Below are 25,651 nucleotides of genomic sequence, written 5' to 3'. Positions count from 1 at the left end.
CTGCACATACTCATCTTCTGCTACAACAATATTGCTGTCAGAAACCCCTTTGAAAGGACAATGATTGGAAACAATAGGAAAAGAACCTGATCACACATGGGAAAACCTTTTTAAATAGCGAGTGGTTAGAATCTGGAATGTGTTGCCCGAGAGAATGGTAGAAACAGATTCAATTGTTTCAAAAGGGAAATAGATAACCATCTGAACAGAAAAAAGAGTGAGGTGAAAGGGAAATGGCAGAGAAATGAGACTCACTGAGTGGCTCTTGCATTGATAAGAAAACTTGGAGATGGGCCAAATGAACTCTCTCTGTGCTATATTCATTCCTTGATTTTATGAAAGTCCTTCAGGATTCTTGAGAAGATGATGGCTAACATTTTAATTGTGTTTTTTCAGCTTGCCTATTCATGCATGGACTGCTAAATCTGTCTTCATAGTGATGACATTGTATTTCTCTGCATTGAGTTCCATCTGCCATCAAATTCCTTTTGTAATATTCAGCTTCCATCCATAAACCTCAGCTTAGCATTTTCAGTAAACTGGGAAATTCTGTCTTCTGTTTATTCAACATAAGTCATTGATAAAGTGAAACCTGAAGGCCCTGTACAGATTCCTTACAGTCACTACTAGATCACATCATGACAATTGACAAGAATACCAATTATCCACACTCTCTGTCTCCCAAGTCCTCTCTAAAATGCTGCCCATGTCAGAAGATTGTGCTACCAATATTTCAATGAAATAGTTGTTAAAGCATTGACAATAATCAAAAATCAGTTTCTGCACAGAAGCTCAGGTGAATAAGGTGAAACTACTGAGATGGAAATTGAAGCAGCATTCATCCCACAATGTTTCTTCTAAAAATTATAAAATCTAGATGGAAGAGTCCTAACTTGTGGTTTCATTACAACACATTATAAAATTATTTTAACACGTCTCATATTTTCTGCAAGTTACCTCGAACAGTGATGTAAGCAGAAGTCTCCACAAAGCCTTTCCTGTTTGCGGCATGGCACTGATATAAACCTTCGTCCTCTTCTTTGACTCTTTCAATAATTAAGGTTTTGCTTCCTGGTCCGAGGGTAATACCTTTGTACGAAGTATATGAGATAGAAATTAGACCCAAGTATTTCACACAGCCTTATCTTGTTTATAGTTAGGTTCCATTTACTTAGATATACACTGAACTGCCAGACAGCAATCTAATACTATGACATCCTGCATGATACAGATACACTGTTATAAAAACACTGTCTTTATGGGAAAAAAAAACAACTTCCTATTTAGTCTATCCTTAATGATATTGTCCAAATCATTCAGGAGTTAAAGATAGTATCGGGTCTGGGGTATTTTGCCTATATGTTGATGCATTAATTAAGTTCAAAGTCAATCAAATTTTTGGCTGTTCACTTTATATAGACGTAAAAGATGTCAGAAGAAAAGAAACAAAAAGTTAATCATGCTAGTGGATGAATTACAATGCTAGTTTATCAGTGTCACTGGAACACGGAATGTTACAGCTCATATGCAGAAAACTCAGGTTTCTCTCTTTTTTCGAAATGCCTACTGTAAATTTTTTCCAATTCATTGCCCTTTCCCATTCCCACTCCTTTTAAACTTGAGAATGGGGCTTATGTGGCAATCACTTGTTCACCAGAGGTTGGAGGTACCCTGGTGTGACTCAGTGATCATTTCCTCCAGCTTGTGGGAAAGTATCAAACATTTACTCAGTGCCTTTCCCTAAAGGCATAGACAATACCATGAACATGCAGCTTAGGAACTGTAGACATAAATCCATTTCCTAAATGGCCCAGCATTTTGAGCTACTCATACGTTGTATCATTTCCCCAAATTGCATCTTAGAATAAAAAATCATGTTTAATACTAAACAACAAACAATAAACACACATAGTGCAAGAAAGATAAGGAGCAAAATAATTATTGTGAAAATCATCTTTAACATAGCTTCAAAATTCTGAAGCAGTTGAGCTTTCAGCACTGGCCTAAAGTGCCGGTATTTTATATATTCAATTTTTAAATGACAATCACAAAAGATAAACTTATCACTTTAATAATATCGCAACTTTATGAAAACAATTACTAGAAAATTTTAAGATATGAAAGGCTACATTATTTTTGACTGGTTAAAGCATCAAAGGAGCATTATAAATACACTGAGCATTCACACATTAGTCTCGACAATAGTAATTTCCAAATCAATATTATAAACATGTAAATTTTGAAGAAACCACACCTGATTCCACAAGTAACCTCCGGTTGTTTTTGTACCATATGATTTGTGGCATTGGTCTTCCCTCCACATGGCACTCCAAAGTAATTGAACTACTGACATTCACCTCTTGGTTACTTAGGTTGCGCAACAGATATGGGACTTGCTGAGCTGAAATTGAAGCATTCATAGTCATAAGTTAAAAAGATAATAGTTGGATATCACTACAAAATATATTTTCTATGAAGAATGCCAAAAATTTTACTGTGATATTTCTGATAGCAGGTTATTGCCTTTCAGGTTATATGTGGCAAAGTATACCACCTAGAATGCTTGATTTTCAGTGTCCAAATTAAAATAAGAATAAAATGCAAGTCCTTCAATTAGATATACATAAATATATGTTTAAAAGGCAATATTTGAACAATAGAATAGGTTTAAAAGTATAGAGATAAAAAATGTGTATTTCAGATATTTTCAATGTAAAAACAGTCAATGTTCTATTTTGTATTACTACCCTGGAAAAAAAAGAATGACCAGTTTGAAAATAGACATTTTCTTAAGCTGAACAGAATACAATGAGTGTGGTGACAGTGGGAAGGGATTATCCACTTCGGCATTGTACCAAGAGTTTGGTGCTACCTGTGAAATTATGCAGAAAGGGGTGAAGGGAATCAACTGGGAGAAAAATTAGAGTAACAAACAATATGTTATCTGTAAGTACGAGACAAGTACATTTGCTTGGTTTAGGTAAAACTAACATGCCTGGAACATAATTTAAAACTTGCCAATTATTTGCACAGAAACTTTCACAATTACTGTCTACAGTTTTCCCCTTCAAGAATAAAATCTCTGTGAACCTGGTATCAAGGGGGGAAATTCTATTGTTTACTTTCTACCCACCACAAAAGCTATTCCCATGTGAAAGATAAGTTCAGTTTCAGGGCATTGTGCCACTTTTTAAAGAAGGAAGTCCGCTCAGAAGTTCACAAGCATGAGAAACTGTTTTGGATTTCGTCAGTTTGGTTCCACCCCTCTCAAATGAGTCGCTATTTTTTTATGGGACATGCCTTACTACGTGCTACTGAAGGTTTTCATTCACAACAATGTTCAGATCTATAAAGTTTGTTTTTATGTTCCACGTTTTAACCACTAGTGTTCAGATACATTCAACAAAAAGATGATAAGAGGGACGTGATTTCCAGCATGTAATAACATTCATGTAGTAATGAAGCCAGACCAACTAATTGCCAATCTGTCAATTAATCTTGCTTTTTTAAAAAATTGATGCAAAATGGAATAACATATTAATCAACTTGTCACAAAGCCAGCTGGCATACCGCAGTACCACACATTTCTGAGACAACCATACAAATCCTCCGCTGCTGAAGGCCGCTGCTATTGTTTCATTAATAAAACAAACATGCTCTAAAATATAATGCTTTAGCCCTTTCTGAGCAGCAATTCTGACAGCGGATACAATGTGTACATTTGTTAGTAAAATAATAAAGATTCACAAGCACACAGGAGGAAACAAAAGCAGACAATTTGCGCAGTCTTGCAGTGTGGCAGGGGCAGTCTGTGTTGTAATAAACACATCTGAAAGAGCACTACTGTATCCTCGCCAGCACTCTTTAAAAATCAGTTTATGATAAAACGACAATAATCCCTGTCACACGCTCTTTTTGCTGTTTTTAGTCACCTTTCATCAGGAGCTTCTGGATTGGAGGAGTTACGCTCAGAAAAGAAGCCAAATTAACAAATGCAATCAAAGTTGAAGCAAGGCTATCAATCCTCACCAGATTTCATCTCCACCACAGTGTCAGTGACTCAATATTCAGATAATCATTAGAAAGAGAAAAAATACCACTTAATTAATAAATTAAGCACACATTTGATAATGCTATCTTATGAACATATTGATAAAAAGAATTCTTCATTTACAAGGAGATTTCTGAAGCGTATCCTGCACATGTCTATCATAGTTCCTTCTTGGTTCATGGAATTTCTGGTAAGTACTTCATACATAGTTTACCAAAGTTATGTTACTTTTAGCTTTATAGTTTGACAGATCCTTAAAGATAACTGTTGTCTTATGAATAAGGTATGTTTATTTTTCCATTCTGCGATAAGGTGTTTGCAGTTCGGTTATTCAGAAATTGGCTCAGTTTTGGCTTAAGCAAAATCAGGCCCTGGACTAGTAATCCAGACATCCAGGACCTAGTTTCAAATCCCTTCACAGGAGATGGTGGAATCTGAATGCAATAAAGAACATGGAATTAAAAGTCAAATGATGAAACTCATCTGGTTCATGGACATCCTTTAGGGAAGGAGATCTGCCATCATTACCTGATGTGGTCGACATGTAACGCCAGATGCATGGCAATCAAGTTGACTCTTAATTGCCCTCTGAAATGGCCTAGCAAGTCACTCAGTTGTACCAAACTGGTAAAAGTCTCAAAAGAGTTACAAAAAGAAATAATGGATCACTGGATTCAACCTAGGTACTGGAAACAACAACTGCAATTCAGACCCTACAAAGCCTTCCTTACCAACATCTGGGAGCGAGTGCTCAAAACTAGGAGAGCTATCTCACAGACTAGTCAAGCAACAGCCTTACATAGTCTTACTCATGAAATTATATCTTCCAGGCAATGTCCCAGGCAACATCATAACATTCCCTGGAAATGTCCTGACCCATCAGTAGGACAGATCCAACAGAAAGTGATTTGAGTCAGGATGGAGTTGCCCTGGCAGTCCTTAACATCAACTCCAGTCACCATGAAGTCTCATGGCATCAGGTCAAACATGTGCAAGAAAACCTCCTGCAGGTTACCCCCAAGTACCATCCTTTCTCAGCTGATGAATCAGTGCTCCTCCACATTGAACACCACTTGAAGACAGCACTGAGTGTCATCAAGGATCCCTAGCAAAACTGAAGTCAATTGGACTCAGGAGGAAAACTCTCTGCTGGTTGTCATACTTGGTACAAAGAAACATGATATTGGTTGTTGGAGGCTAGTCATCTCAGGTCAGGTCATCTGGAGTTCCTCAGGGTAGTGTCCAAGGCCCAACCATCTTCATCTGCTTCATCAATGATCTTCCCTCCATCATAAAGTCAGAAGTGGGGATTTTCACTGATTACTGCATAGTGTTCAGCATGATTCACCAAATACTGAAGAAATCTATGTCCAAGTACATGGACAATTCAAAGTTTGGGCTGACAAATGGCAATTAATATTCATTTAGCACAAGTAACAGGCAATAACTATCTGTAAAAGGAAACATCAATGGCTTTACCATGTCTGAATCCTCCATTGCCAATGTTCTGGGGGTTACCATTAATCATGAGTAACAGCTTAGATCACAAATCCATCAAGAAGTGGTCAGCACATAATATTCTCGAGATATTATACAAGCTGCCAGAAGAAGCAGTGGAGGTGGGTACAAATATAACATTTAAAAGGCATCTGGATGGGTATATGAATAGGAAAGGCTTAGCTGCATATGGGCCAAAAGCTGGCAAATGGGACTAGGTCAGATTGGGATGTCTGGTCAGTGCGGACGAGTTGGATTGAGGGGTCTGTTTCCGTGCTGTATGACTACAGGAAAAGGAGAGAATTGATCCTGTTAGGAGTTCCCTGAGCAGAGTGTCTAAGACATTTGACAGAGTCTCTCATCACCAGAACTTTTCACAAGCACAAGACATAGCTTGGCTGGTGGTGAGAAGGTACTGTTTGTCAGATCCTTCATGCACACGCCGGTCGCTATGCGCTACCACACACTGTGCTGATGAAGAGACTGTCACACATCTCCTTCTGGAATGTGCCTTTACAAAGCATGTCTGGAGAAAGATGCAGCAGTGTTTGTTGAGGTTTGTCCTGAGCAACTCAGTGACGCAGGATTCTGCTTTACGGTCTGTTCCCTGGGACGCACCTATTACAAACATTGATAATGCCTGGGAGACCGTCAACTCAGTGAAAGATGTTCTTTGGTCTGCCTGAAATTTGCAGTCTTCCAGAGCGAGGAGTTGATCTCAACCAGGTTTTGCAGACTGGCACATTCTAAGGTCCAGGACAATGTGCTGAGGAATGCACTAAAACCTGGGGCAGCTGCCGCTAAGGCACAGTGCTGAAATACCACCATCTAGGGTCTTTCTGCCAAAGTATAATGATGGTCCATTCAATTGTCAGCCTGCCTCGTTGCCCTCAGAGTGAATCTAAGTGTTTTCCTGCATGAGTAGAAAATGCCTTTGCTTTGCAACTGCAGGGAAGCTCTGAGGAATGTCAAATTGCAATGCAGTGTTAGTTTATTCTATACAAAGAACTGATTAGGATCTTTTGTATGTACTTCTCGATATTTTTTATAAGTAATGTATATTTTTGAAATAAAGAAGAATTAACCATGAGTAACTCACCTGTTGCCTCTTGAAGCCTGTCCACAAACTGCAAGGTGTAAGTTAGGAGTGCAATGGAATACTGCTCGCTTGCCTGGATGAGTGCAACTCCAACAACACTCAAGAAGCTCAATTCCATCCAAGACAAAGCAGTCCTTCACTTGGTACCTTATCTTCAAACAATCAGAACCTCCACTACCAATGCACATTGATAGCAGTGCGTACCATCTACGAGGCACTGCAGTAACTCACCAAGGCTCCTCCAACAGCACCTTTCAAATCCGCAACTTCTACAACTTCGAAGGTCACGGGCATGACAAGACCATCTTCTGCATGTTCTCCTCCAAGATGCACATCTTCCAGACTTGAAACTATATCACCATTCTTCGAGTGTTGTTGCCTCAAAATCCTGGAAATCTCTCCCTAACAGCATTGTGGGTCTATCTATACTAAATGGACTGCAGTAGTTCAAGAGGCAGCTCACCAACACCTTCTCAAGGACAATTATGGATTGGCAATAAACGCTAGTCCAATCAGTGATCTCCATATCCCATGAATGAATAAATGAAAGACTATTATTTGTAACTTGGTGATTGAAGTAGAGTCATATTGGACTTGAAATGTAACTGTTTCTCTCTCTACAAATACTGCCTGACCTACTGAGTTTTCTAGCACTTTCACCCTTTAGTTCAAATTTCCAGCATTTGCAGCATTTTCGTTTTATAATATGACTGTTTTTAATTACAGGTTTCAGGAACATTCACAAATAGACACTTCATCCTGAAATAGTTAAAGGTGTACAGGATTGTATGCCATGAACATCAGGAATCATTTTTTGTACAGCTCCCTATTTCTATTTGTATTTTGCAAAATATCTCTGGAGAACTGAGTTTAAGTGAATTAACAACAATAGTATTGTTCAACCAGTAATCCACTGAGGTTTAGTGACGGTGAATTTAACAGTATATAACTGATAAACATCATAATCAGTACAACACCAAAGTAATCCAGTGTAAAGTTGAATATTTTATGAGCAGTTTTTAGTGACAAACATACAACCTTTGCAACAGATAGTCAGTCACAATACCTTTTTATTTAGTTACTGGCATCGTTTATATCCTATTTACATCAAAAGAACTAAATATGTGATCTTATACTTACCTCTAATATAAATCTTCTGCCTCTGAATTGTCTCTTCCTGAGTGATAATGTTTTCCGCTGCGCATTCATAAGTTCCAGATTGATCCAGAGACACACTTTTGATTGTAAAATTCAAAGCTACTGAATACTCTTTGGTGTTTATCCCATTCATGCTGAGGTGATACACTGTATGATTGTCCCTGCTCAGAAGACGGCAAGTAATATTCGAGTATAAAAATTTGTTGGCTCGGCAGAATAGAATCAGGTCATCACCTTCAGTAGGCAATGCATCATGTCCCACTCCAATCTCAAATCCAAATTCGTTTGGTATATCTAATAAGTCAAACAAAAATGTTTGGTCAATAAAATAGACATTTTCAATATCAGCATCATGGAATACAATTAAAATCACAATATAACTGCTGCAATGGTCTAGTTGTTCAATTCACCTGGTAGTCAAGCCACTAAACCCTGGTGAATTATTAATATTAATCTTTAAATTTAAACCAAGTTTGCTGATTTCAACTAATAGTTAGCTACAGTGTCCTAGGGCTTCTAAGACAAAAGTCAGCCATGGTCTTCCCACTGAGTACTCCCCACATTCCCACTATAAGATCTTTCCAAAGACTCCTATTACAAAAATCACGTGTGAATGTCAATTGAGGACAAGAAACAGACTTGGCAGCAATAGCTTCTAAATTTGAAAGGCACTTTAACAGATTCAACAGAACTTCTAACAAACGTGGACCTGTACACCAGCAAGAACCAGAGTTAAGATCATAGCAAGGGAGAGATCATGATGGATCCTATATTTTATTCAAAAGGAATCTAACAGTTTTTAATACAATATCTGTGACAGTAATCCTTAATAATGACTCATGAAAAAAGTGGTCTCATTGGAAGATTCTGTAATTATACTTTGTGTGGTGCACATTTGTGTGCAGAAGAGACAAGTTCTAAATACACACAAGAATAAAATGATAATACTTGATAAAGTTTTGACTTGTTTGCCAAGAAATGTTGTGCTTGGATCAGGATTGTGCTTAGATAAAAAAAAGTCCTGTAGCCTACAGATAAAAATAGGCAAGTGGTTAGCCTTTGCACCACTGCTGCCATTTAATTGTTCATTCAGCAATTCAACATAAGCACAACAGAAAACTCACAACAAAAATAAATAAACTGATACAGAAGTGATTAAATGTCTAAAGCTTGCAACTTGCTGTAGATGGAATTTGGCAGTGATTTCACTGTGTTTACATGATAAAGCAAAGAATATAAAACTACATAATTTTATGCCAAGATCAGAATTTTGCAATTTATGCACTCTGCTTGGATCAGGAATTTTATACAAAAGTGGAGGTGGGATGGAATTTTCAGCATGGATCAGAAATATGTTTACTTTAGGTGCGCATTCATTTGGAATGGGCTATACATGCAAATATAAATGAAAGATATTGCAAATATCGTACAGAAACTAACAGAGATCAGGGTACAAGTATGCATTTGCTTCATTTTTAACATTTCCCCTTAGGTATAACTCCAATATTCTTTCACATTATTCATTGTCCATCAATACCATTATTTTTTTAAGATTAATTTTTTTCATAATAGTGAGATGTGAAAAATCTGTATTGAGTTAATTATGTTTTCAATGTCTTTGTGACTCAGTTTACTGAGAATTAATCCATTCTTCATGCAATTAAAAATTCAGAAGAGAATCAATAAAAAGCAATTATATGACCAGTGTGACAAAAAAGGTGTTTTAAACAATTTTGTAAACAAAACATCAGTAAATGAAATACATGATGTTGATGCAGACAAAGTGGTCTATGAAGCTAGATTAATGACATGTTTTAAACATAAAATAAAAGATTCAATTTAAATACTTTTGAGGGATTCAGAAGTGCAACTCAAGCCTTCAGAAGGTTAACCCATGTCTTGGACCCAAGAATAGTATTAACCAATTTGTTCAATGTTTAAAAAGATGTTGGTATGTTTGGACCATTCACAGATTTTCGGTTAACTATAAGACAGGATTAACCGAAGGAAAAAAACAATAGCCTTATTGCTTTTGACAATCTTCCTGCAAACTAACCAACACACTTTGAAATAATTTAAAGGGAATTTATTTACTTAAGTGATTTGAAACTTCCTGTGGAAATAGCTCACAGGTTTCCTGATGGAAGATATTGTTTATCTTTGCCAAGCGCCATCAAGAATCTCAAAACAAAATGCATTTAGTGACACTGGAAAATCTCTGAGATAAGGCAGTCCTGTTCCTGTCTCACCCATAATAATTACTAACACACCCACAGCCATGTTGAGTGCCAGCAGAGAAGAAGGGCAATGAACTGGAAGCTGAGAACTTGCTCTATACAAAAACATAAGATCAACAGTACAGCAAACACCGAAGACTCAGTGACCGGATTTGAAATCTATCCTACATGTCACACTATTTCATCTGTCCTATAACTTTGGGTCCATACCTGATCTTTAGGTTAAAGTCAATGCACAAAGAAGACACAAAAAATTCTTATTTTTCTTGTCCTTTTCTGAAAGTGCTGGATTTCTCTGAGGTATGGTTTCTTAGGGATCAAGAGATCTTTGCATCCCAGAGAAATGACCATTCTTTTGGAACCTACAGAGTGGATTGGGTGGGGGAACTTCCACTTCCTCACTCTTGGTACACACTGGGAAAACGTTTTGGGAAATTGCACAAGCTGAGTTCGTGATTTTCCATCCATAAATTTTAGTGGATGGAAAACTCCCATGTGCTATTTCCTGCAATGCAATCTCAGCCTGAACCAGAAGCAGAATATCCCACCTGAGTGTTCACAGCCATAGCCAAGTGCAAGTTAGTCCTCTCTCAGAATACATCCTCAATAATAGAGGAACCAAGCACATTTGTGCAAATAATACAGCTAAATTGTTTACAAACGTTCTAAACCAAAAATGCCAGGTGAATGATGCATCTCAGCATCCTGCCCAGTTCTCCACCATTACAGAAGTCAGTTGGTTTGATTTATTCCAAGTGATACCAGTAAACAGCACAAAACTTAATCAATGGTATGGACACCTATACCTTCCCAGCTCTGATGTTGTATAATTGAGTTCCAGAATTAGCCAAGCTCTTCCAGTCCAGTTACAACACTGGCATCTACCCAACATGGTGGAAATTTGCTTAAGTTTGTCCTGTCCACAAAAAGCATGTCAAACTCAATCCAATTACTACCCAACAGCTTACTCTTAAACATTAGCAAAGTGATGGACGGAGTTCTTAACTACTTCATGGGTAATGTTCAGTTTGTGTTCTGCCAGGGACCTCCAGAACCCACTGCAGCCTGTTCCAAATCCAAACATAAGAATTGAATTTTAGAACGTATCAGAGACCTACTGGCTTAATAGTGATTTGATCAAGCGTGATATCAAGGAAGCCTTGTAAAACTGAAGTAATTAGGAATCAAGGGAAAATTCTCTAGTGGTTGGAGCCAAGTCTAGTAGAAAATAAGCTGACTGTGGTTGTTGAAAGCCAATCATTTCAACATCATGACCAGAATATCACTGCACAAGTTCTTCGACAGTGTCCTAGGCCCAACAATTTTCAGCTGTTTTATCAATGATCTTGCCTCCATTATGGTCTACTCCTGCCCTAATTCCTTACTTCCTTATAATGTCAGAAGTGGAGACATTTGCTGATGATTGTACACTGTTCAGTTTTGTTGCCCATTTGTCAGACAATGAAGCAATGTGTGTCCTTTTGACCAAGACCTGTACATTACCCAGAATTGTGCTGAAAAGTGACAAGATGTGACAGGCAAGGCCATCTTCAAAATGGGACAGTCGATCTATCTGTCGTGCTGTTCAGTGGTATTATCATAACCAAATCCTCCACCATCAACATTCTGGGGATTACCATCAGTCACAAACTGAGTTGGATCAGTTACTTAAATATTGCAGCTCAAACAGCAGGTCAGAGGCAGGGAATTCTACAGTAAATAATTCATCTCCTGACTCCCCAAAGACTGTCCACCATCTCAAAGGCACAAGTCAGAAATGTAACTGGGATTACTCCAACTTTCTTGGATGAGTGCAGCTCCAGTAAAATTCATGAAACTCAACATCTGGGATAAAGTGGCCCATTTAATTGGCACATCATTCAGTAGCAGAAACACTGACTCTCTCAAGCAAAGGTGCACTGTGGCCGCAGTTTGAACCAACTACAATACATGATGTACTGAAGCAATTCTTTTTTTTAAAAAGACAGGCAAATCCATAACTTTTACCACCCATTTGGACAAGAGCAGCAGATGCACTGAAATACTGGCAGTATCATGTTCCTCTTCATGTCATACATCATGCTGACTTGGATATATATATGCATTCACTGACACTGCATCAAAATCCTGGAATTCCCTCCTGAATAGCACTTTGGAATTCCCTTACCAAAAGATTGCAGTTAGTTCAGAAGGTGGCTGACTACCCCTATTACACCTTTCTGTCTCCTGCTCATTCTCCAACTTCTGCTGCCTGTACATCACCTCTAACTGCTCTTCCATCCACTATCATTGTATTCAATCACTCCTTTTATCTCAATGTAGAAAAGTGGCTCACAGCCATACTGAGAGATAAAAGACCAGCAGAGAGGGTGGACATGAGGCCCCTGAATCCTTGAGGAAAATATCATGGATTTGACTGGAGAAGAACATAATCACCCATCCAGGCAGACCTCCATGGGTCTTCATTGTGCTTGGTTGTGCTGCTATTCTAAAAACACCAATGCTAATTCATTCTTTATATGAACAAGTTTTTATCCCTCTTACAGTCAGCTGTTGAGGCTGAGTTGTTAAGGATATTCAAGGCTGCAATAGACAGATTTTTAATTATTAAGGGAATCGAAGGTTATAGGGAACAGGGAGTAAAGTGGAATTCAGGATTATCAGATCAGCCATGATCTCATTGAATGCTGGACCAGCATCTGGTGGTCCTATGGTGAAAGCACACAGATAGATGCAGGAACAGCAGGCTGGTTCATCAGAGGCAGTCAGTAAACTGGATGAAAGGATAATGGAGTCCAATAACGTTATCAGTACTGTGCTTGCCCTGGCATTCATGTGTTACAGGCTGCCTCAATGGACAGCATGACAACTGCCATAGAGGGCCAAGTCTGGGGCACTCAGTGCCTGCCGGTTACATGAATAGATCTGCATTCCATGGATGTAGGCATTGGTTTCCCAGCATCAATGACAAAGTGAGTGGGAAACGAGAGACTTTCACTTCGAGGCTTGCAAACAAGGACTGGTTAGGTATGGCCAGTCATTTGGATATACAGCCTACATAGTTGGCATCACACCAGCATTGAAATTCATATATCATCTTACTCATTTGTGTGATAGGAAGAACAGCTTTTTGGCTTGACATTCAAATCCTACTAGTGGTGAACATGATTCATGTTGCCACCACATAGAAGCATTGGGAGACAGCTGGCTTCACTTGTTGCTTAAACTTTGGAAATACCTTAGCCTTCTAGGATAGACTGGGAATTTTGCAGGACCAAGAATGATCACCTTTGGCATTTCACAATGTGTACCACCTTAAAGAGTCATTTGCTTCATCGCTGGCACACACTGCGCGAGTCAAGCGTCTTTTGATAGTACCTTTCAAACCCATGAGCTCTATCATCTAGAAGCACAGCAGACACATGGAAGCACCACCATCTGTAAGTTCCTCTCCAAATGACACTTCCTTCCTAACAGTGTTGTGGGTGTACATTCACTAGCTTAACTGTAGGTGTTAAAAAGGCAGCACACTATCATTTGCAATTAGGGATTTGTCAATGCATTTTGACATTGTCAATCATGCTCACATTCCATGAAAGAATTTGAATAAATTGTTAGTGATGTTGTTCTTCAGAAAGATAATTAAATCAATGACTTGATGGCTACATATCTTGAGACCACACAAAAAGTGATTCACCTGTCCTAGAGGCTCCAGAGCATCGGATGAACAACAAAGAAGAGAGTTCTCCAAATATTCTGATCAATCTTCCTGTCTCAGCCATCCAAATTCACAACTAATTGATCATTCAGCTCTTGGGATATAACTGTATATAAAATCTCTGAATCACAGGGCAATTACATCTCTTAAGTATTTTAACATTTCAAAAATTTAATACATATTATGTGCTTATAAAATTGCCCAAGAGATGGCATAAAATGCTGTACAAACACATGCCTTTCTCTCAGATATTAATCAGCAATTTATTGCTGATGTCTAGGCAAACAATGTTGGTTGTTTATCACTCCATTTCAACCAGTCACTTTTTATGAATTGTCCTTGTATTTAAAGCACACCTTTCCTCCTATTCATTGTGGCCTTTGAGGAAACTGCAATTTTTTAAACCTCCTTCCTTCCCATTATCTTAAGTACCATTTGACATAGTTGAGGTGAATTTGTATATCATCTGGACTCTCCAACTGATATGATAAATTGAGCAATACTGCTAGTGCAGTTAATGTTGGATAAGTGTTATTTTAAAGACATCTAAACGTTAATGTATGAAACTTAATTTGGAATCTATTGGTCAGCAAACTCTTTGCAAGCATTGACTTTTCTTTCAAGTTGAGACACTTGCTCTTGCTAGTTAAGACCTATCAGGCAAGAATGGAGGCGGGCCTGCATGCTCATTTCCTGTCACCTGCCTCTTGCACTAGGACCAGTTTAGGGAACCCATGAGAAGCTATTTGATCTGATAAAGTTGCCAGTCACTGACATCAATTTTACAAAAGCTGGACAATGCATTACAATTCTTGATGCATAATGCCTGCAGGCAGAAATTGTAGTGGGTTTCACCTCCATTGCTGCACTCCTTTAGGTACCAGGCATCACCAATAGCATTCATGTGACCATCAATCACTCAGTGACCGCTCAGTGTGACACATCAACAGGATGGTCTTCCACTACCTGAACATTGAGCTGGTAGATAAGAACGGGATATGGTCTACTTCTGCTCCGATTTTGTACGTTTCAATGGTTTGTGACCACATCAAGGGCTTCCTCCATGTGTATACATTCTTTCTTGGTAGCTGCCATGATGCCTTCATCTTCCTTCGGTACAGGCTGCTATAGTTCTTCATTCCACCATGAGTTCCAAAGCCTAGCCTGGCTGGGTAGTGCCTTGCAGTACATTCCTGCAGTGGTCTCACACATAGTGAAGCTGGTCTACTGCTCTCTACATTGCTCTTCAAAGAGCTGTGGATGTTGACGACGGCTAGGCCCTGGAGAGATGCAGTTTATCACAGCAAGAGATGAAGCAAGATGTGGGAGAGGAGACAAGGCTGATGCACTGCATTCTCATCACCATCCCTACATTAGGCGTGCATCCCATCTTGGCCAATTTCCTCATCCTCTGTGACCCTAGTAAAGTTCATGCCTTCCTACTCCCTGCAGAGCACAACAGAGGTGATAGTGCAATAGTAATGTTACAGGACTAGTAATCACTGGGGGAGTGCACTGGGAGCAAGGACTCAAACCTCTCTATAGCAGCTGGTGAAACTCAAAAAAACAACTAATTTAATTAATCTGGAATTGAAAGATTGTTTCAATGATGTCGATGATGAAATTATCATCAACTGTTATAAATCTGGTTTGCTATGGAAGGAAATCTGACATCAAAATTTGCTCTGGCCTATATATGACAGCAATGGTTGATTTTTAGCTGTTCTCAAGGGTTGGGCATCAATCGCTGGCCTTGCCAGATAAATTATTATTTTATGTATGTTTTCACTGGGGAAGATATAAGAAATCTCACAGATTTTAGAGATTCAAGCCACTGGAGAGAATGAGGAGCTGAAGAAAATTGATCTTAGTGAGAAGCCTGTATTGGAGAACTTAATGGGGTTCAGTGTTAATAAATTCCTAGGATTTGATATTCTACATCACACAATGTTGCAGAGGTGGCTAGAGAGATGGTCGACGCATTGATGATTATCTTCCAAAATTTTATAGATCTTGGGATGTTTTCTGCAGGTTGTAAAGTAGTAAATGTCATCCCACTATTTAAGAAGGGAGTGAGAGAGAAAGCAGAGACACAGTAACCTTATATCAGTAGAAGGAAAATGCTAGAATCCATAATAAAGGATGGACTACTGAGTAATAATGGTCTGATTGGGTATAGTCAGCATGGATTTATGAATGGGAAATCTTATTTGACGAACATGCTAAGAGTTTTTCCTGAGCAATTTACTCCTAAAATTGATAACAGGGACCAGTAGACGCAGTACAGTTAGCTTTTCAGACAGTTTTGGATAGGGTTCTCCACTGGAGTTTGGCAAGCAAACTTGAGGCAAGTGGGATAGGAAGTAATGTACTGGCATGGATTAATGAATGGCTAAAAGGCAGAAAACAAGAGTAGGAATAAATGGGTCATTCTTGCATTGATAGATTGTGACTAGCATGTTACCACAAAGATCAGAACTTGGGCTCCAGCTGTTCACTACATATATGAATGGAGATAGGACCAAAGGTAAGATTTCCAAATGATCTAAAGCGAAGTGGGAAAATGTGTTGTAAGGAAGCTTCAGGAAGATTTGGGCAGACTTAGTGAGTGAATTAGAATTAGAATTAGATTTATTGTCACGTGTACTCAAGTACAAAGTACAGGAGTACAGCAAAATGTGTACAATGTCGTCACATAAGGCCCCATCTCGGTATAGGGTACCTAGGTATAAATCTTAGGTACTAAAATAGATTAGGTACAAAAATAGAGAAATAAAGAGAAAAGCTAAAAGCTCCACATTACAGTTCTTCATAGTATAAACTAGGAAGATAAAGAAATAAAGTTAAAGATAAACGTTACAGTCCTTCTATAGCCTGCAGTCTCTCCACACTGTGGGCTTTCCACACGTGGTCTCGCTCTCCCAACACTGCTGGGCTCAAGTTCTATGACAGCCTGGGGCAGTCAGCCAGCCAACACCTCCGGATCCCCAGCCAGCTGGCCACTCTGCACCAGCTCTGCAACTGCTGGCCACCCTGCTTGGCTCAGGCTTACCAACTGCTGGCCTTCCAACTAGGCCTTGGCGCACCGGCCATCCTGCTCCACACTGGCTTGCCAACCACTGTCTGTCGGGTGGGCAAAACATGGCAGATGGAATTTAATGTGGTAAAATGTGAAGTCATCCACTTTGGTAGAAGGAGCAGATAGGCAGAGCATTTCTTAAATGGTAAGAGGTTGGAAAGTGTAGAGGTACGAAGGGACCTAGATGTTCTTGACAATAAACCACTGAAGGCAGGTACAGCAAATTATTAGGAAGGCTAATGGAATGTTAGCCTTTATCACAAGTAAGTTTCAGTACAGGAGTAAGGAAGTGCTTGGTTAAAGCACACCTGGGTACAGTTTTGGACTCATTATCTCAGGAAAGATTTTGTCGTCATAGAAGGAAGTGCAACGAAGGTTCACCATACTATTTCGCGAGATGGAGGGACTGTCCAATGAAGAGAGTTTGGGCAAACCGGACCTGTGTTCTCTCAAGGTTTGAAGAATGAAAGGTGATCTCAATGAAACCTACAAAATACTTAAAGGAATAGACAGGGTAGATGCAGGTAAGATATTTCCTCTTGTTAAAGAGTCAAAAACCAGAGGTCGCAATTTCTAAATAATGGGGATGCCATTTAAGATCAAGATAAAGAGAAATTCTTTTACCCAGACAGGTGTGAATCTTTGGAATTCTCTACTCGAGAGGGCTGTGAAAGTGAGATTTGAGTATTTTTAAAGTGAAGATTGAAAGATATCTGGTTACCTGTGATGTAAAGGGCTGTCAGGATGCAATTGGTTAAAGGCATTGAAGTGTTCGATCAGCCTTGATCATATTAAATGGCAGAGCAGGTTCAACTGGCTGAATGGCCTCCTCCTGTACCTATGTTCCTAAAAAGGAAGGCCTGGAACTTCTCTTCTAGTCTTTGTCCTGTCTTGGCTATTATGTTCCCTTTTCTCCTATAGGATAAAGGGAGACAGAGTGAACAACACTGTTGGCCTCAATAACAACTACTCTGATTTGTCTGAAGCAGAATGTCTCAGTGCTGGTGAATTCTCAACAGCACTATGCTGTGAACCTTACTGATGAGTCAGTACTTGTCCTGTGTACATACTCCTCCCATGTTGAGGAGCAACACATTTTTTTTCCTTTATTCATTAACGAGATGAGGACTTCGCTGGCTAGGCAGCATTTATTGTCCATCAGCATTTTTGTCCATCCCTAATTGCCCTGAGGTCAGTTCAGAGTCAACCACATTGCTGTGGGTCTGGAGTCACATGAAGGCCAGACCAGGTAAGGATGGCAGAGATAACACAGTGTGGAGCTAGAGGAACACAGCAGGTCAGGCAGCATCAGATGGCAGTTTCCTTCCCTAAAGGACATTAGTGAACCAGGTGGGTTTTTTTTACTGTCAGTCAACAATGGATTCATGGTCATCATCAGATTCTTAATTCCAGATATTTTATTGAATTCAAATTCCACCATCTGCTGTGGCAGGATTCGAGCCTGGGTCCGCAGAACGTGATCCAGGTCTCTGGATTAACAGTCCAGCGATAATACCAGTAGGCCTTTTCCTCCAAATGTCCTCAGGTTCCTCAGCTAGAGTGTCTACTGGAGGTTCAAAAAGGTCCTAGAATCCTCTCCTGTGGATTTAGCATTGCACTCACCGCATATAAAGCTATTGAATCTCTTCCAATACTGGAACCAATTCCTGCTCATCACACCTCTTCTGCTCACAGTATCAGCGACCTTTAGCCAGGACTGCTTGCTTTAGGAAAATGATCTTTTCCTGCTTCAATGAGGACCTCCAGGTCAGCATTTGCAAAATGGGGGACTGCCCTGCTCCAGGTTCCAGGTCTCTGCTTCTTCTAAGACATCAAGCTGGTAATGGCAGCTGCATTCCTTCAGTCCCATCTTTGCTTCTCCAGTGACAGTTTGATCTTGAAAAAATCAGGGGCTGATTCTCTCTGGGGTGGGGGGTGGGGGTGTTATCAGGACGTGAGAGCAAACCTGAAGTCCATTTTCCATCCCCAGAATGATATTCCTGCCCTTATTTTCAATATAAAAAGTGCACAAGCCAAGTTCCCTATAGCACTGCATGTCAGGTTTCGAGGACGGCATTCCTTATTTTTAAAGAGATTCTGGTAGCTGTAGCAATCGAATTAGCAATCTTCAATTCATATTCACAATTGACATTTGCACTTGTGCTTCCTATTGGGACCAGTTTCAAAATTTGACTAGGTCATCCATGAGAGGAAAGGAAAAGTGATAGGGTGGAGTCCCTTCCGACATCACTTTAGCATGCCTTCTGGGCTGTTGATCAAGGAGCAGTGATGAAAGGACTGGAGGCTGCAACTGTTCAGGTATTCTGATAATGTGCATGAAGAAAATACACTGGGCAAGGGAAAACACACTTTTAAAAAAAATTAACAGGATCTTATTAGAGTTAAGTTAATAATGTTTTTTTTTCCCCACAGTGGATTAAGCTCATACACTTTTCCTTAACATAAGCTAATAGGAGTTTTGTCGATACTTTTAAAACCAAGACATGGCACAACGGCCTGAACTGAAATTCCATTAAAACCATGGCTTTCCACTCAGTAAAAGATTGACACTTTGAGTCTCTGAATTGTTTAAATTTACAGAGGAAGTAATTAATTTTTAAATTAAAAATATTTGAGTGACAATTTAATTTTCAGATAGATATTGTACTGCAGGTCCATGATTTATCAAATACAAACTACCACATTTAACTGGTGCAAAAACCTGATTCAGTTTAAAAATGAGAGGTTATTCTAGTATAAAAATTAGGAATTACTGCCTGACCTTTATATAGAGATTATACATCAGACAGATATTTCAGTCCATTAGGTTCTGACCAGCCAACAAAGTTGAAAATTATTCCCAAGTGCTTCAAAGGTTATTAATGGCACACATCAGCTTCAGCCTCCCAGATTGCCTTGATCCACTACAATTCTCCTACAGCCACAATAGATCCACAGCAGATGACTTCTCCCTGGCCCTACACACATCCCTGGAACGTCTGGATAACAAGGACACCTACGCCAGACTCCTATTTATTGACTTTAGCTCCACATTCAACACCATAATTCCAACGAAACTCATCTCCAAACTCTGAGACCTAGGACTCTACTCTCCCTTCTACAACTGGATCTTTGTCTTCCTGACACTCAGACTGCAATCAGTAAGAATAGGTGACAACACCTACTCCACAATAATCCTCAAAACCAGTACCCCACAAGACTGCATACTCAGTCCCTTACTATACTTCCTGTACACTCACAACTGAGTGGCCAAATTCAGCTCTAATTCCATTTACAAATTTGCTGATGACATCACCGTAATGGATATCAAACAATGACAATACAGAGTACAGGAAAGATAGACAGTTTAGCGGCATGGTGTAAGACAACAATGTCTCCTTCAGTGTCAGCAAAAGGAAGAAGCTGGTCATTGACTTCATGCAGCAGAGTGGAGGACTTGTCCCTGTCTGTATCAATGGTGATGAGGTGGAGGTGGTCAAGAACTTCAAGTTCCTATGAGTAAATATCACCAGCGATTTATTCTGGTCCATCCACATTGAGGCTATAGTCAAGAAAACACACCAATGCTTCTACTTCCTCAGAAGGCTAAGGAAATTCAGCATGCCCATAATGACTCTTACCAATTTTTTATAGATGCACCAAAGAAAGCATCCTATCCTGATGCATCACAGTTGGTATGGCAACTGCTCTGCCCAAGACTGCAAGAAATTACAGAGTGTTGTGAACGTATCCCAGTCCACCATGAAAACCAGCGTTCCTTCTATTGACTCCGTCCACACTTCCCACTGCTGGGAAAGCAGTTAATGCAGTCGAAGACCCCTCCCACCCTGGTTATACTCTCCTCCATCTTCTTCCATCGGGCTGAAGATACAAAAGTTTGAGAACACAAACCAAGAGATTTAAGAACAGCTTATTCTCTGCTGTTATCAGACTTATGAACAAACCTCTCATATGAGGTTGTTGGCTTGCTTGCCGAGAGCTGGTTATTGTACGGACGTTTCATCACCATGCTAGGTAACGTCATCAGTGCGGTCTCCAATGAAAAGATGTTATTCTACTCTGCTTGATATTTTTATGATCCAGTCTGTTAAGTTGGGTTGTGTCATTTCCAGTTCTGTTCTACATGGTTTTGTATATGGGGTCTAACTCTACACATTTGTTGATTGCATAATGGGTTGAAAACCAGGCCTCTACAAATTCCCGTGCGTGTCTGTGGTTGGCTTGAGCTAGGATGGTCACGTTGTCCCAGTTAAATTGATGGCCTTCATTGTCCGAGTGCACTGAGATAAGGGAAGGTAAGTTGTGTTGTTTTGCCGCTAGCTGGTGTATATCCTGATGACTAGTTTTCTTCCGGTCTAACCGATGTAATGTTCGTTGCAGTCTTTGTAAGGTATTTTGTAAACTACACTGGTTCTGCATGTCATGGATATGGGATCTTTAATTCTTGAGAGTGTTTGTCGTAGTGTGGTTGTGGAATGTGTGCGACCATGATTCCCAGGGATCCTAGGAGTCTCGTGGTCGGTTCTGATATGTTCTTGATATAGGGTAGTGTGGCCAGTGCATTGGGGCATACTCTTGGTGTTGTCTATCTAGTAGGCACTTGTGGATGAATTTGTTGGAGTATCCATTGTTAGCAAAGACCTTGTATAGTTGCTCTTCCTCCTTCCTGCGTAGTTCTGGCATGTTGTAGTGAGTTGTGGCCCATTGGCCTGTTTGAATATTGTCCTAACACAGGTTTTTTTGTGGACGTTGGGGTGATTCCTGTTGAAATTGAGGATTTGGTCAGTGTGGGTTGCCTTCCTATACACTGTAGTTTAGAACTCCCTGTTGGTCATTTGTTCTACCCTGACGTCTAGAAACGGAAGTTGATTGTTGTCTTCCCCTTCTCTTGTAAATTTGATTGCAGTTGAAACATTGTTAATGAGTTGGTATGTCTCTTCTAACTTGGTGCATTTAATGATGGCAAACGTGTTGTCCACGTATAGGATCCACAGTTTTGGCTGTATGAGGAGGAGGGTAGTGCATTCCAGTCTTTGCATGACTGCTTCTGCAATAAGTCCTATGGGTGACCCCATAGGTGTGCCATTGATTTGTCTGTATATTTGGTCATTAAAGATGAAGTGAGTGGTAAGGCACAGGTCCAATAGTCTGAGTATGTTGTCCTTGCTGATGGAACTGTTTGGAATCGACGTTTCTGCTGCATCCAGTAATGTGTCAAGTGTTTCTTTGGCTAGTGATATGTCAATAATGCCATGATGTTAAAGGATACCATAATCTTGTCGTCATTGATTTTAATGTTCCTGATGTTGTTAAGGAATTCCTGGGTTGAATGGATGGAGTGGGGTGATCCGTTGACCAGGTGCTTCAGTCTCTATTGTAGGTCCTTGGCCAGTTTGTGTGTAGGTGTGCCTAATAGGGAGACAATGGGTCTGAGGGGCACGTCTGGTTTGTAGAAGCCGGAGGGTGCTCAAGCCTTCTGGTATCATTTTTATGTGACATTAGACCCCATATACAAATCCATGCAGAACAGAACTGGAGATGACACAACCCAACTTAACAGACCAGATCATCTAAATTCCAAGCGGAGTAGAACAACATCGCTTCATCAGAAGCCGCGCTGATGATGTTACTTGGCAGGGTGACAAAACGTCCGTACGATAACTAGCCAGCTTGGTGAGCAAGTCAACAACCTCATCCAGAACCCAAGCTACAAATCTTCACAAGAACCTTAAACACCTCTCATATATTACAGTTGACCTTTCTCTGCACCTTCTCTGCAGCTGTAACACTATATTCTGTATTCTGTTCTATTACTCTAATGTACTTACATAGGGTATGATTTGTCTGGTTTCACTATACCTCAGTACATGTGAAGATAATAAATCAAATCAAAAGTAGTCTTTGCCAACCACCACCATCTATCAAAACCAAATTATTCCGACTCAAATATTCTTACCTGCACTATACACAAATCTACTTTCCCATTTAAGAGAATGGGAAGTAAAATGTTACCAAACCCATAAGGTCTACTTCCAAAGATCCTTGCATGACCTCAACAACCTCTTCAATTTTATAGCCTATCAAACTGCCCTGATTTTCTGACTTATCTGACTTTGCTCTTTGTCTATCTACTTCCCCTGCCCTCAAGTCTATATCTAATGCCATGATTTATTTCTTGGTTTTCCTCCCTAAATTCCTTAATTTCTTCCTCTACATTTAAAAGTGCTTTTAAACACTATGTCTTTGCTCCCTAGTTTAGCTCAGCTCCCATTGTGTTTTTCCTCGTACTATTTTAGATTTTCCCTTCACACCCCATCTCCTCCAGCCACCTTCACCCATTAAAATGCCATGGGATGCTTTATCTTTGAAGTCAATGTATAAATGCAACTTGTCATTCTTTTTAAAATATGCAATTGAATTCCTGTTTCAGGTCTCTTACCTGTGATAAAAAAGTTAATATTTCTTTCATCTTTTCCTACTTTGTTTACAGCCAAGCAGCGATAAATTCCAGAAATATTGGCTTCAGCCACCACTAGAGCGCTAACAGTCTGAAAAAGAGAGGAAAAACACAATCATGTACATCCTATGCATTTTTTTATCGAATGGAAAATTTCCTTTTGGAATGGTATGACAGGTACAATTATTCAATGGTCCCTGTTATGCATTGGCATAATTATATAATTGTTGCGTTTTAATTCTTTGAAAATACTTTATTCCAAAACAATGGTATTGGTAGAATAACAGGAAAGCTTTCCCTGTGGAACCATTTACATCTTTATTGTGCTGTTCCCACTTTTGAATGTGCAGGCAGATGTGCAGGCTGGTTTTGTAGTGCAGTTCCAGCCAGGTAGTGCTTTATTTAGATTGACCTTGAGTCTTTCTCCTCAGAAGAGCGCACTGTTTACTTCAGACATGAGCACAGGCAGCAATGACTCCATTCTAAACCTTGAAACCAACTCTTGTTAACCTAAAAAAGTGTGCGGACTGTACTTGCATGCAGTTTGAAACGCAGATGATATGAAACAACCTCATCCAAAGGGTTTCACGCTGCTATCCTCTGAAGTTATGCTTCATGCAGGTCTACAATTATACTGCAACTTTATTGTTCGCCTTCCTCAAAAGCCAGCTCCCAGATTGAGCAGAACTCCTGACACTCTTGTTTATATCTGTCAGCCATGGCACCCTGATTAGACCAGATTAACAGGCCCAATTAGGGAACTCATATTCTATGAGGTCCATCTGTCTGATTTTGTTACAATCACTACAAAATGCATACAATAGAATACTAAGTAATGACAATTTGAACTTTTAGTCTGAAAGAAAGTTATGTTTTAGGGAATACTGTGGTTACTTTAGTAGAAACTTGTTTTCATCAATGTATCTCTTTTTACCATTGACATCTACTTTCAATCCCTGTGGGAATTAACCAAAAATTTGCTTGTTAGACCGAAAAGAAATAAAATGAAATGAAAAGAAACAAACATCTGGAAAAGTTAGACAGATGGTGACCTAATGATTAGAAAGGTCATTAGCCTACACCCCTTTAGTTTTTAAAATCAGCAATGGCACATTTGAATTCTCTTCATTGTATATATTCCGTATGTATTTCCAGTTTAATTACAGAACTGAAAACTGATATCATTCAATTCTATTGTCCAAAAGAAAAATTACCTGAGGCTGAGCCCAAAGTACTTAAAAAAGAATTATGTACTTTTGAAGGCTTGTCACTGGTGTAATATAGCCAGCTAAATTGTGTAAAGCAAGATTCCAGAAACAATATCAGCATAAATGACCAAATTATTTATTTTAAGTTTTGATTGAGAAATGTGTGAACTAGGACATTGGGAAACCCTTCTCTGCTTCATTTACTGCCACAAGATCTTTTACACGCAGCCAAAAAGAAAAATGGGATTTTGGTTTAAAATCGCATCTAAACAACAGAAACCCTGATAGTACAGCACTCCCTCAGTATTCATCCTATTCTGGACTACGTGTTTGTATCACTGGTGTATGAATTGTAACACAACTTTCAAGGACAAGAGAGTGCCAAGCTTGACAGTAATTGATTAGGATTTGTAAGTTTCCTAATCTTGTACTTTAGTTAACACAAGGTAGAATTAGGATAAAATAGCCAATTTAAATGTACACATGGATTGTTCCTTCCCTAAAGATACGTGATTCAGGAAACTAGACTAACTAACCATGAGTTCAAATCCCACCATGATGGTTTGAGGATTCAGTTCAGAATATCTAAAAGTAAAAAGGTAAAAAATCAATGAATACAACCACGAAGTTGCAATGTATTATTAAAAACCCAAACTTTAAAGAATGTCTATTAGAGAAGAAAACTGACCATCCTGAGCCAATTTGGCTTATGTGGGATTCCAGCCCACACCAATGACATTGACAAGCTGACATATCACTCAGTTATCATCACGGTCTCAGGACAACTATTGACAGGTATCTGAAAGTAAAGTTCTCTCTAAGCTGTGCCATAAGGATAACCACTACAAAATCTATGAAACACCCTGCACAGGCTCTACACAAATCAGCCTCTTTAAATTTCCACCCGTGCGCTCAGACAAAATACTGAAACAAGCTGCTCATATACTCCAAACAAATAAGAAGGGATAGACTTTCACTTGAGAATGAACAAAAGTAAGTTTTAATGCTCTTAGTTTTTGCAAGACTTTTCTTAAAATGGATGTGACTATTCAGCACATGGGCTGCTGCTCAATCAGTGCTGAAACTATTTCACAATCAATAAAAGACAATTATGATGAAACTGTCT

The 25,651-nt window shown here is 39.4% G+C and overlaps 1 protein-coding gene across 1 annotated transcript in view; it reads right to left on the bottom strand.

The window, feature by feature from the left end:
• Positions 1–25,651, bottom strand: part of flt1 (fms related receptor tyrosine kinase 1) — a 157,869-nt gene that overhangs the window by 51,138 nt on the left and 81,080 nt on the right. The window contains exons 12-15 of the mRNA XM_048597647.1: positions 23,300–23,408; positions 7,788–8,099; positions 2,255–2,401; positions 958–1,089 (exon numbers count right to left, since the gene is read on the bottom strand). Of these exons, the coding sequence (XP_048453604.1) occupies positions 958–1,089; positions 2,255–2,401; positions 7,788–8,099; positions 23,300–23,408 (700 nt within the window). The remainder of the gene's footprint in view (positions 1–957; positions 1,090–2,254; positions 2,402–7,787; positions 8,100–23,299; positions 23,409–25,651) is intronic.

The sequence above is a fragment of the Rhincodon typus genome, chromosome 6, assembly GCF_021869965.1.
Source record: "Rhincodon typus isolate 14 chromosome 6, sRhiTyp1.1, whole genome shotgun sequence".
Classification (NCBI taxonomy): domain Eukaryota; kingdom Metazoa; phylum Chordata; class Chondrichthyes; order Orectolobiformes; family Rhincodontidae; genus Rhincodon; species Rhincodon typus.
The sequence above is the reverse complement of the archived record's forward strand: the minus strand, read 5'-3'. Positions and strand labels throughout refer to the sequence as shown.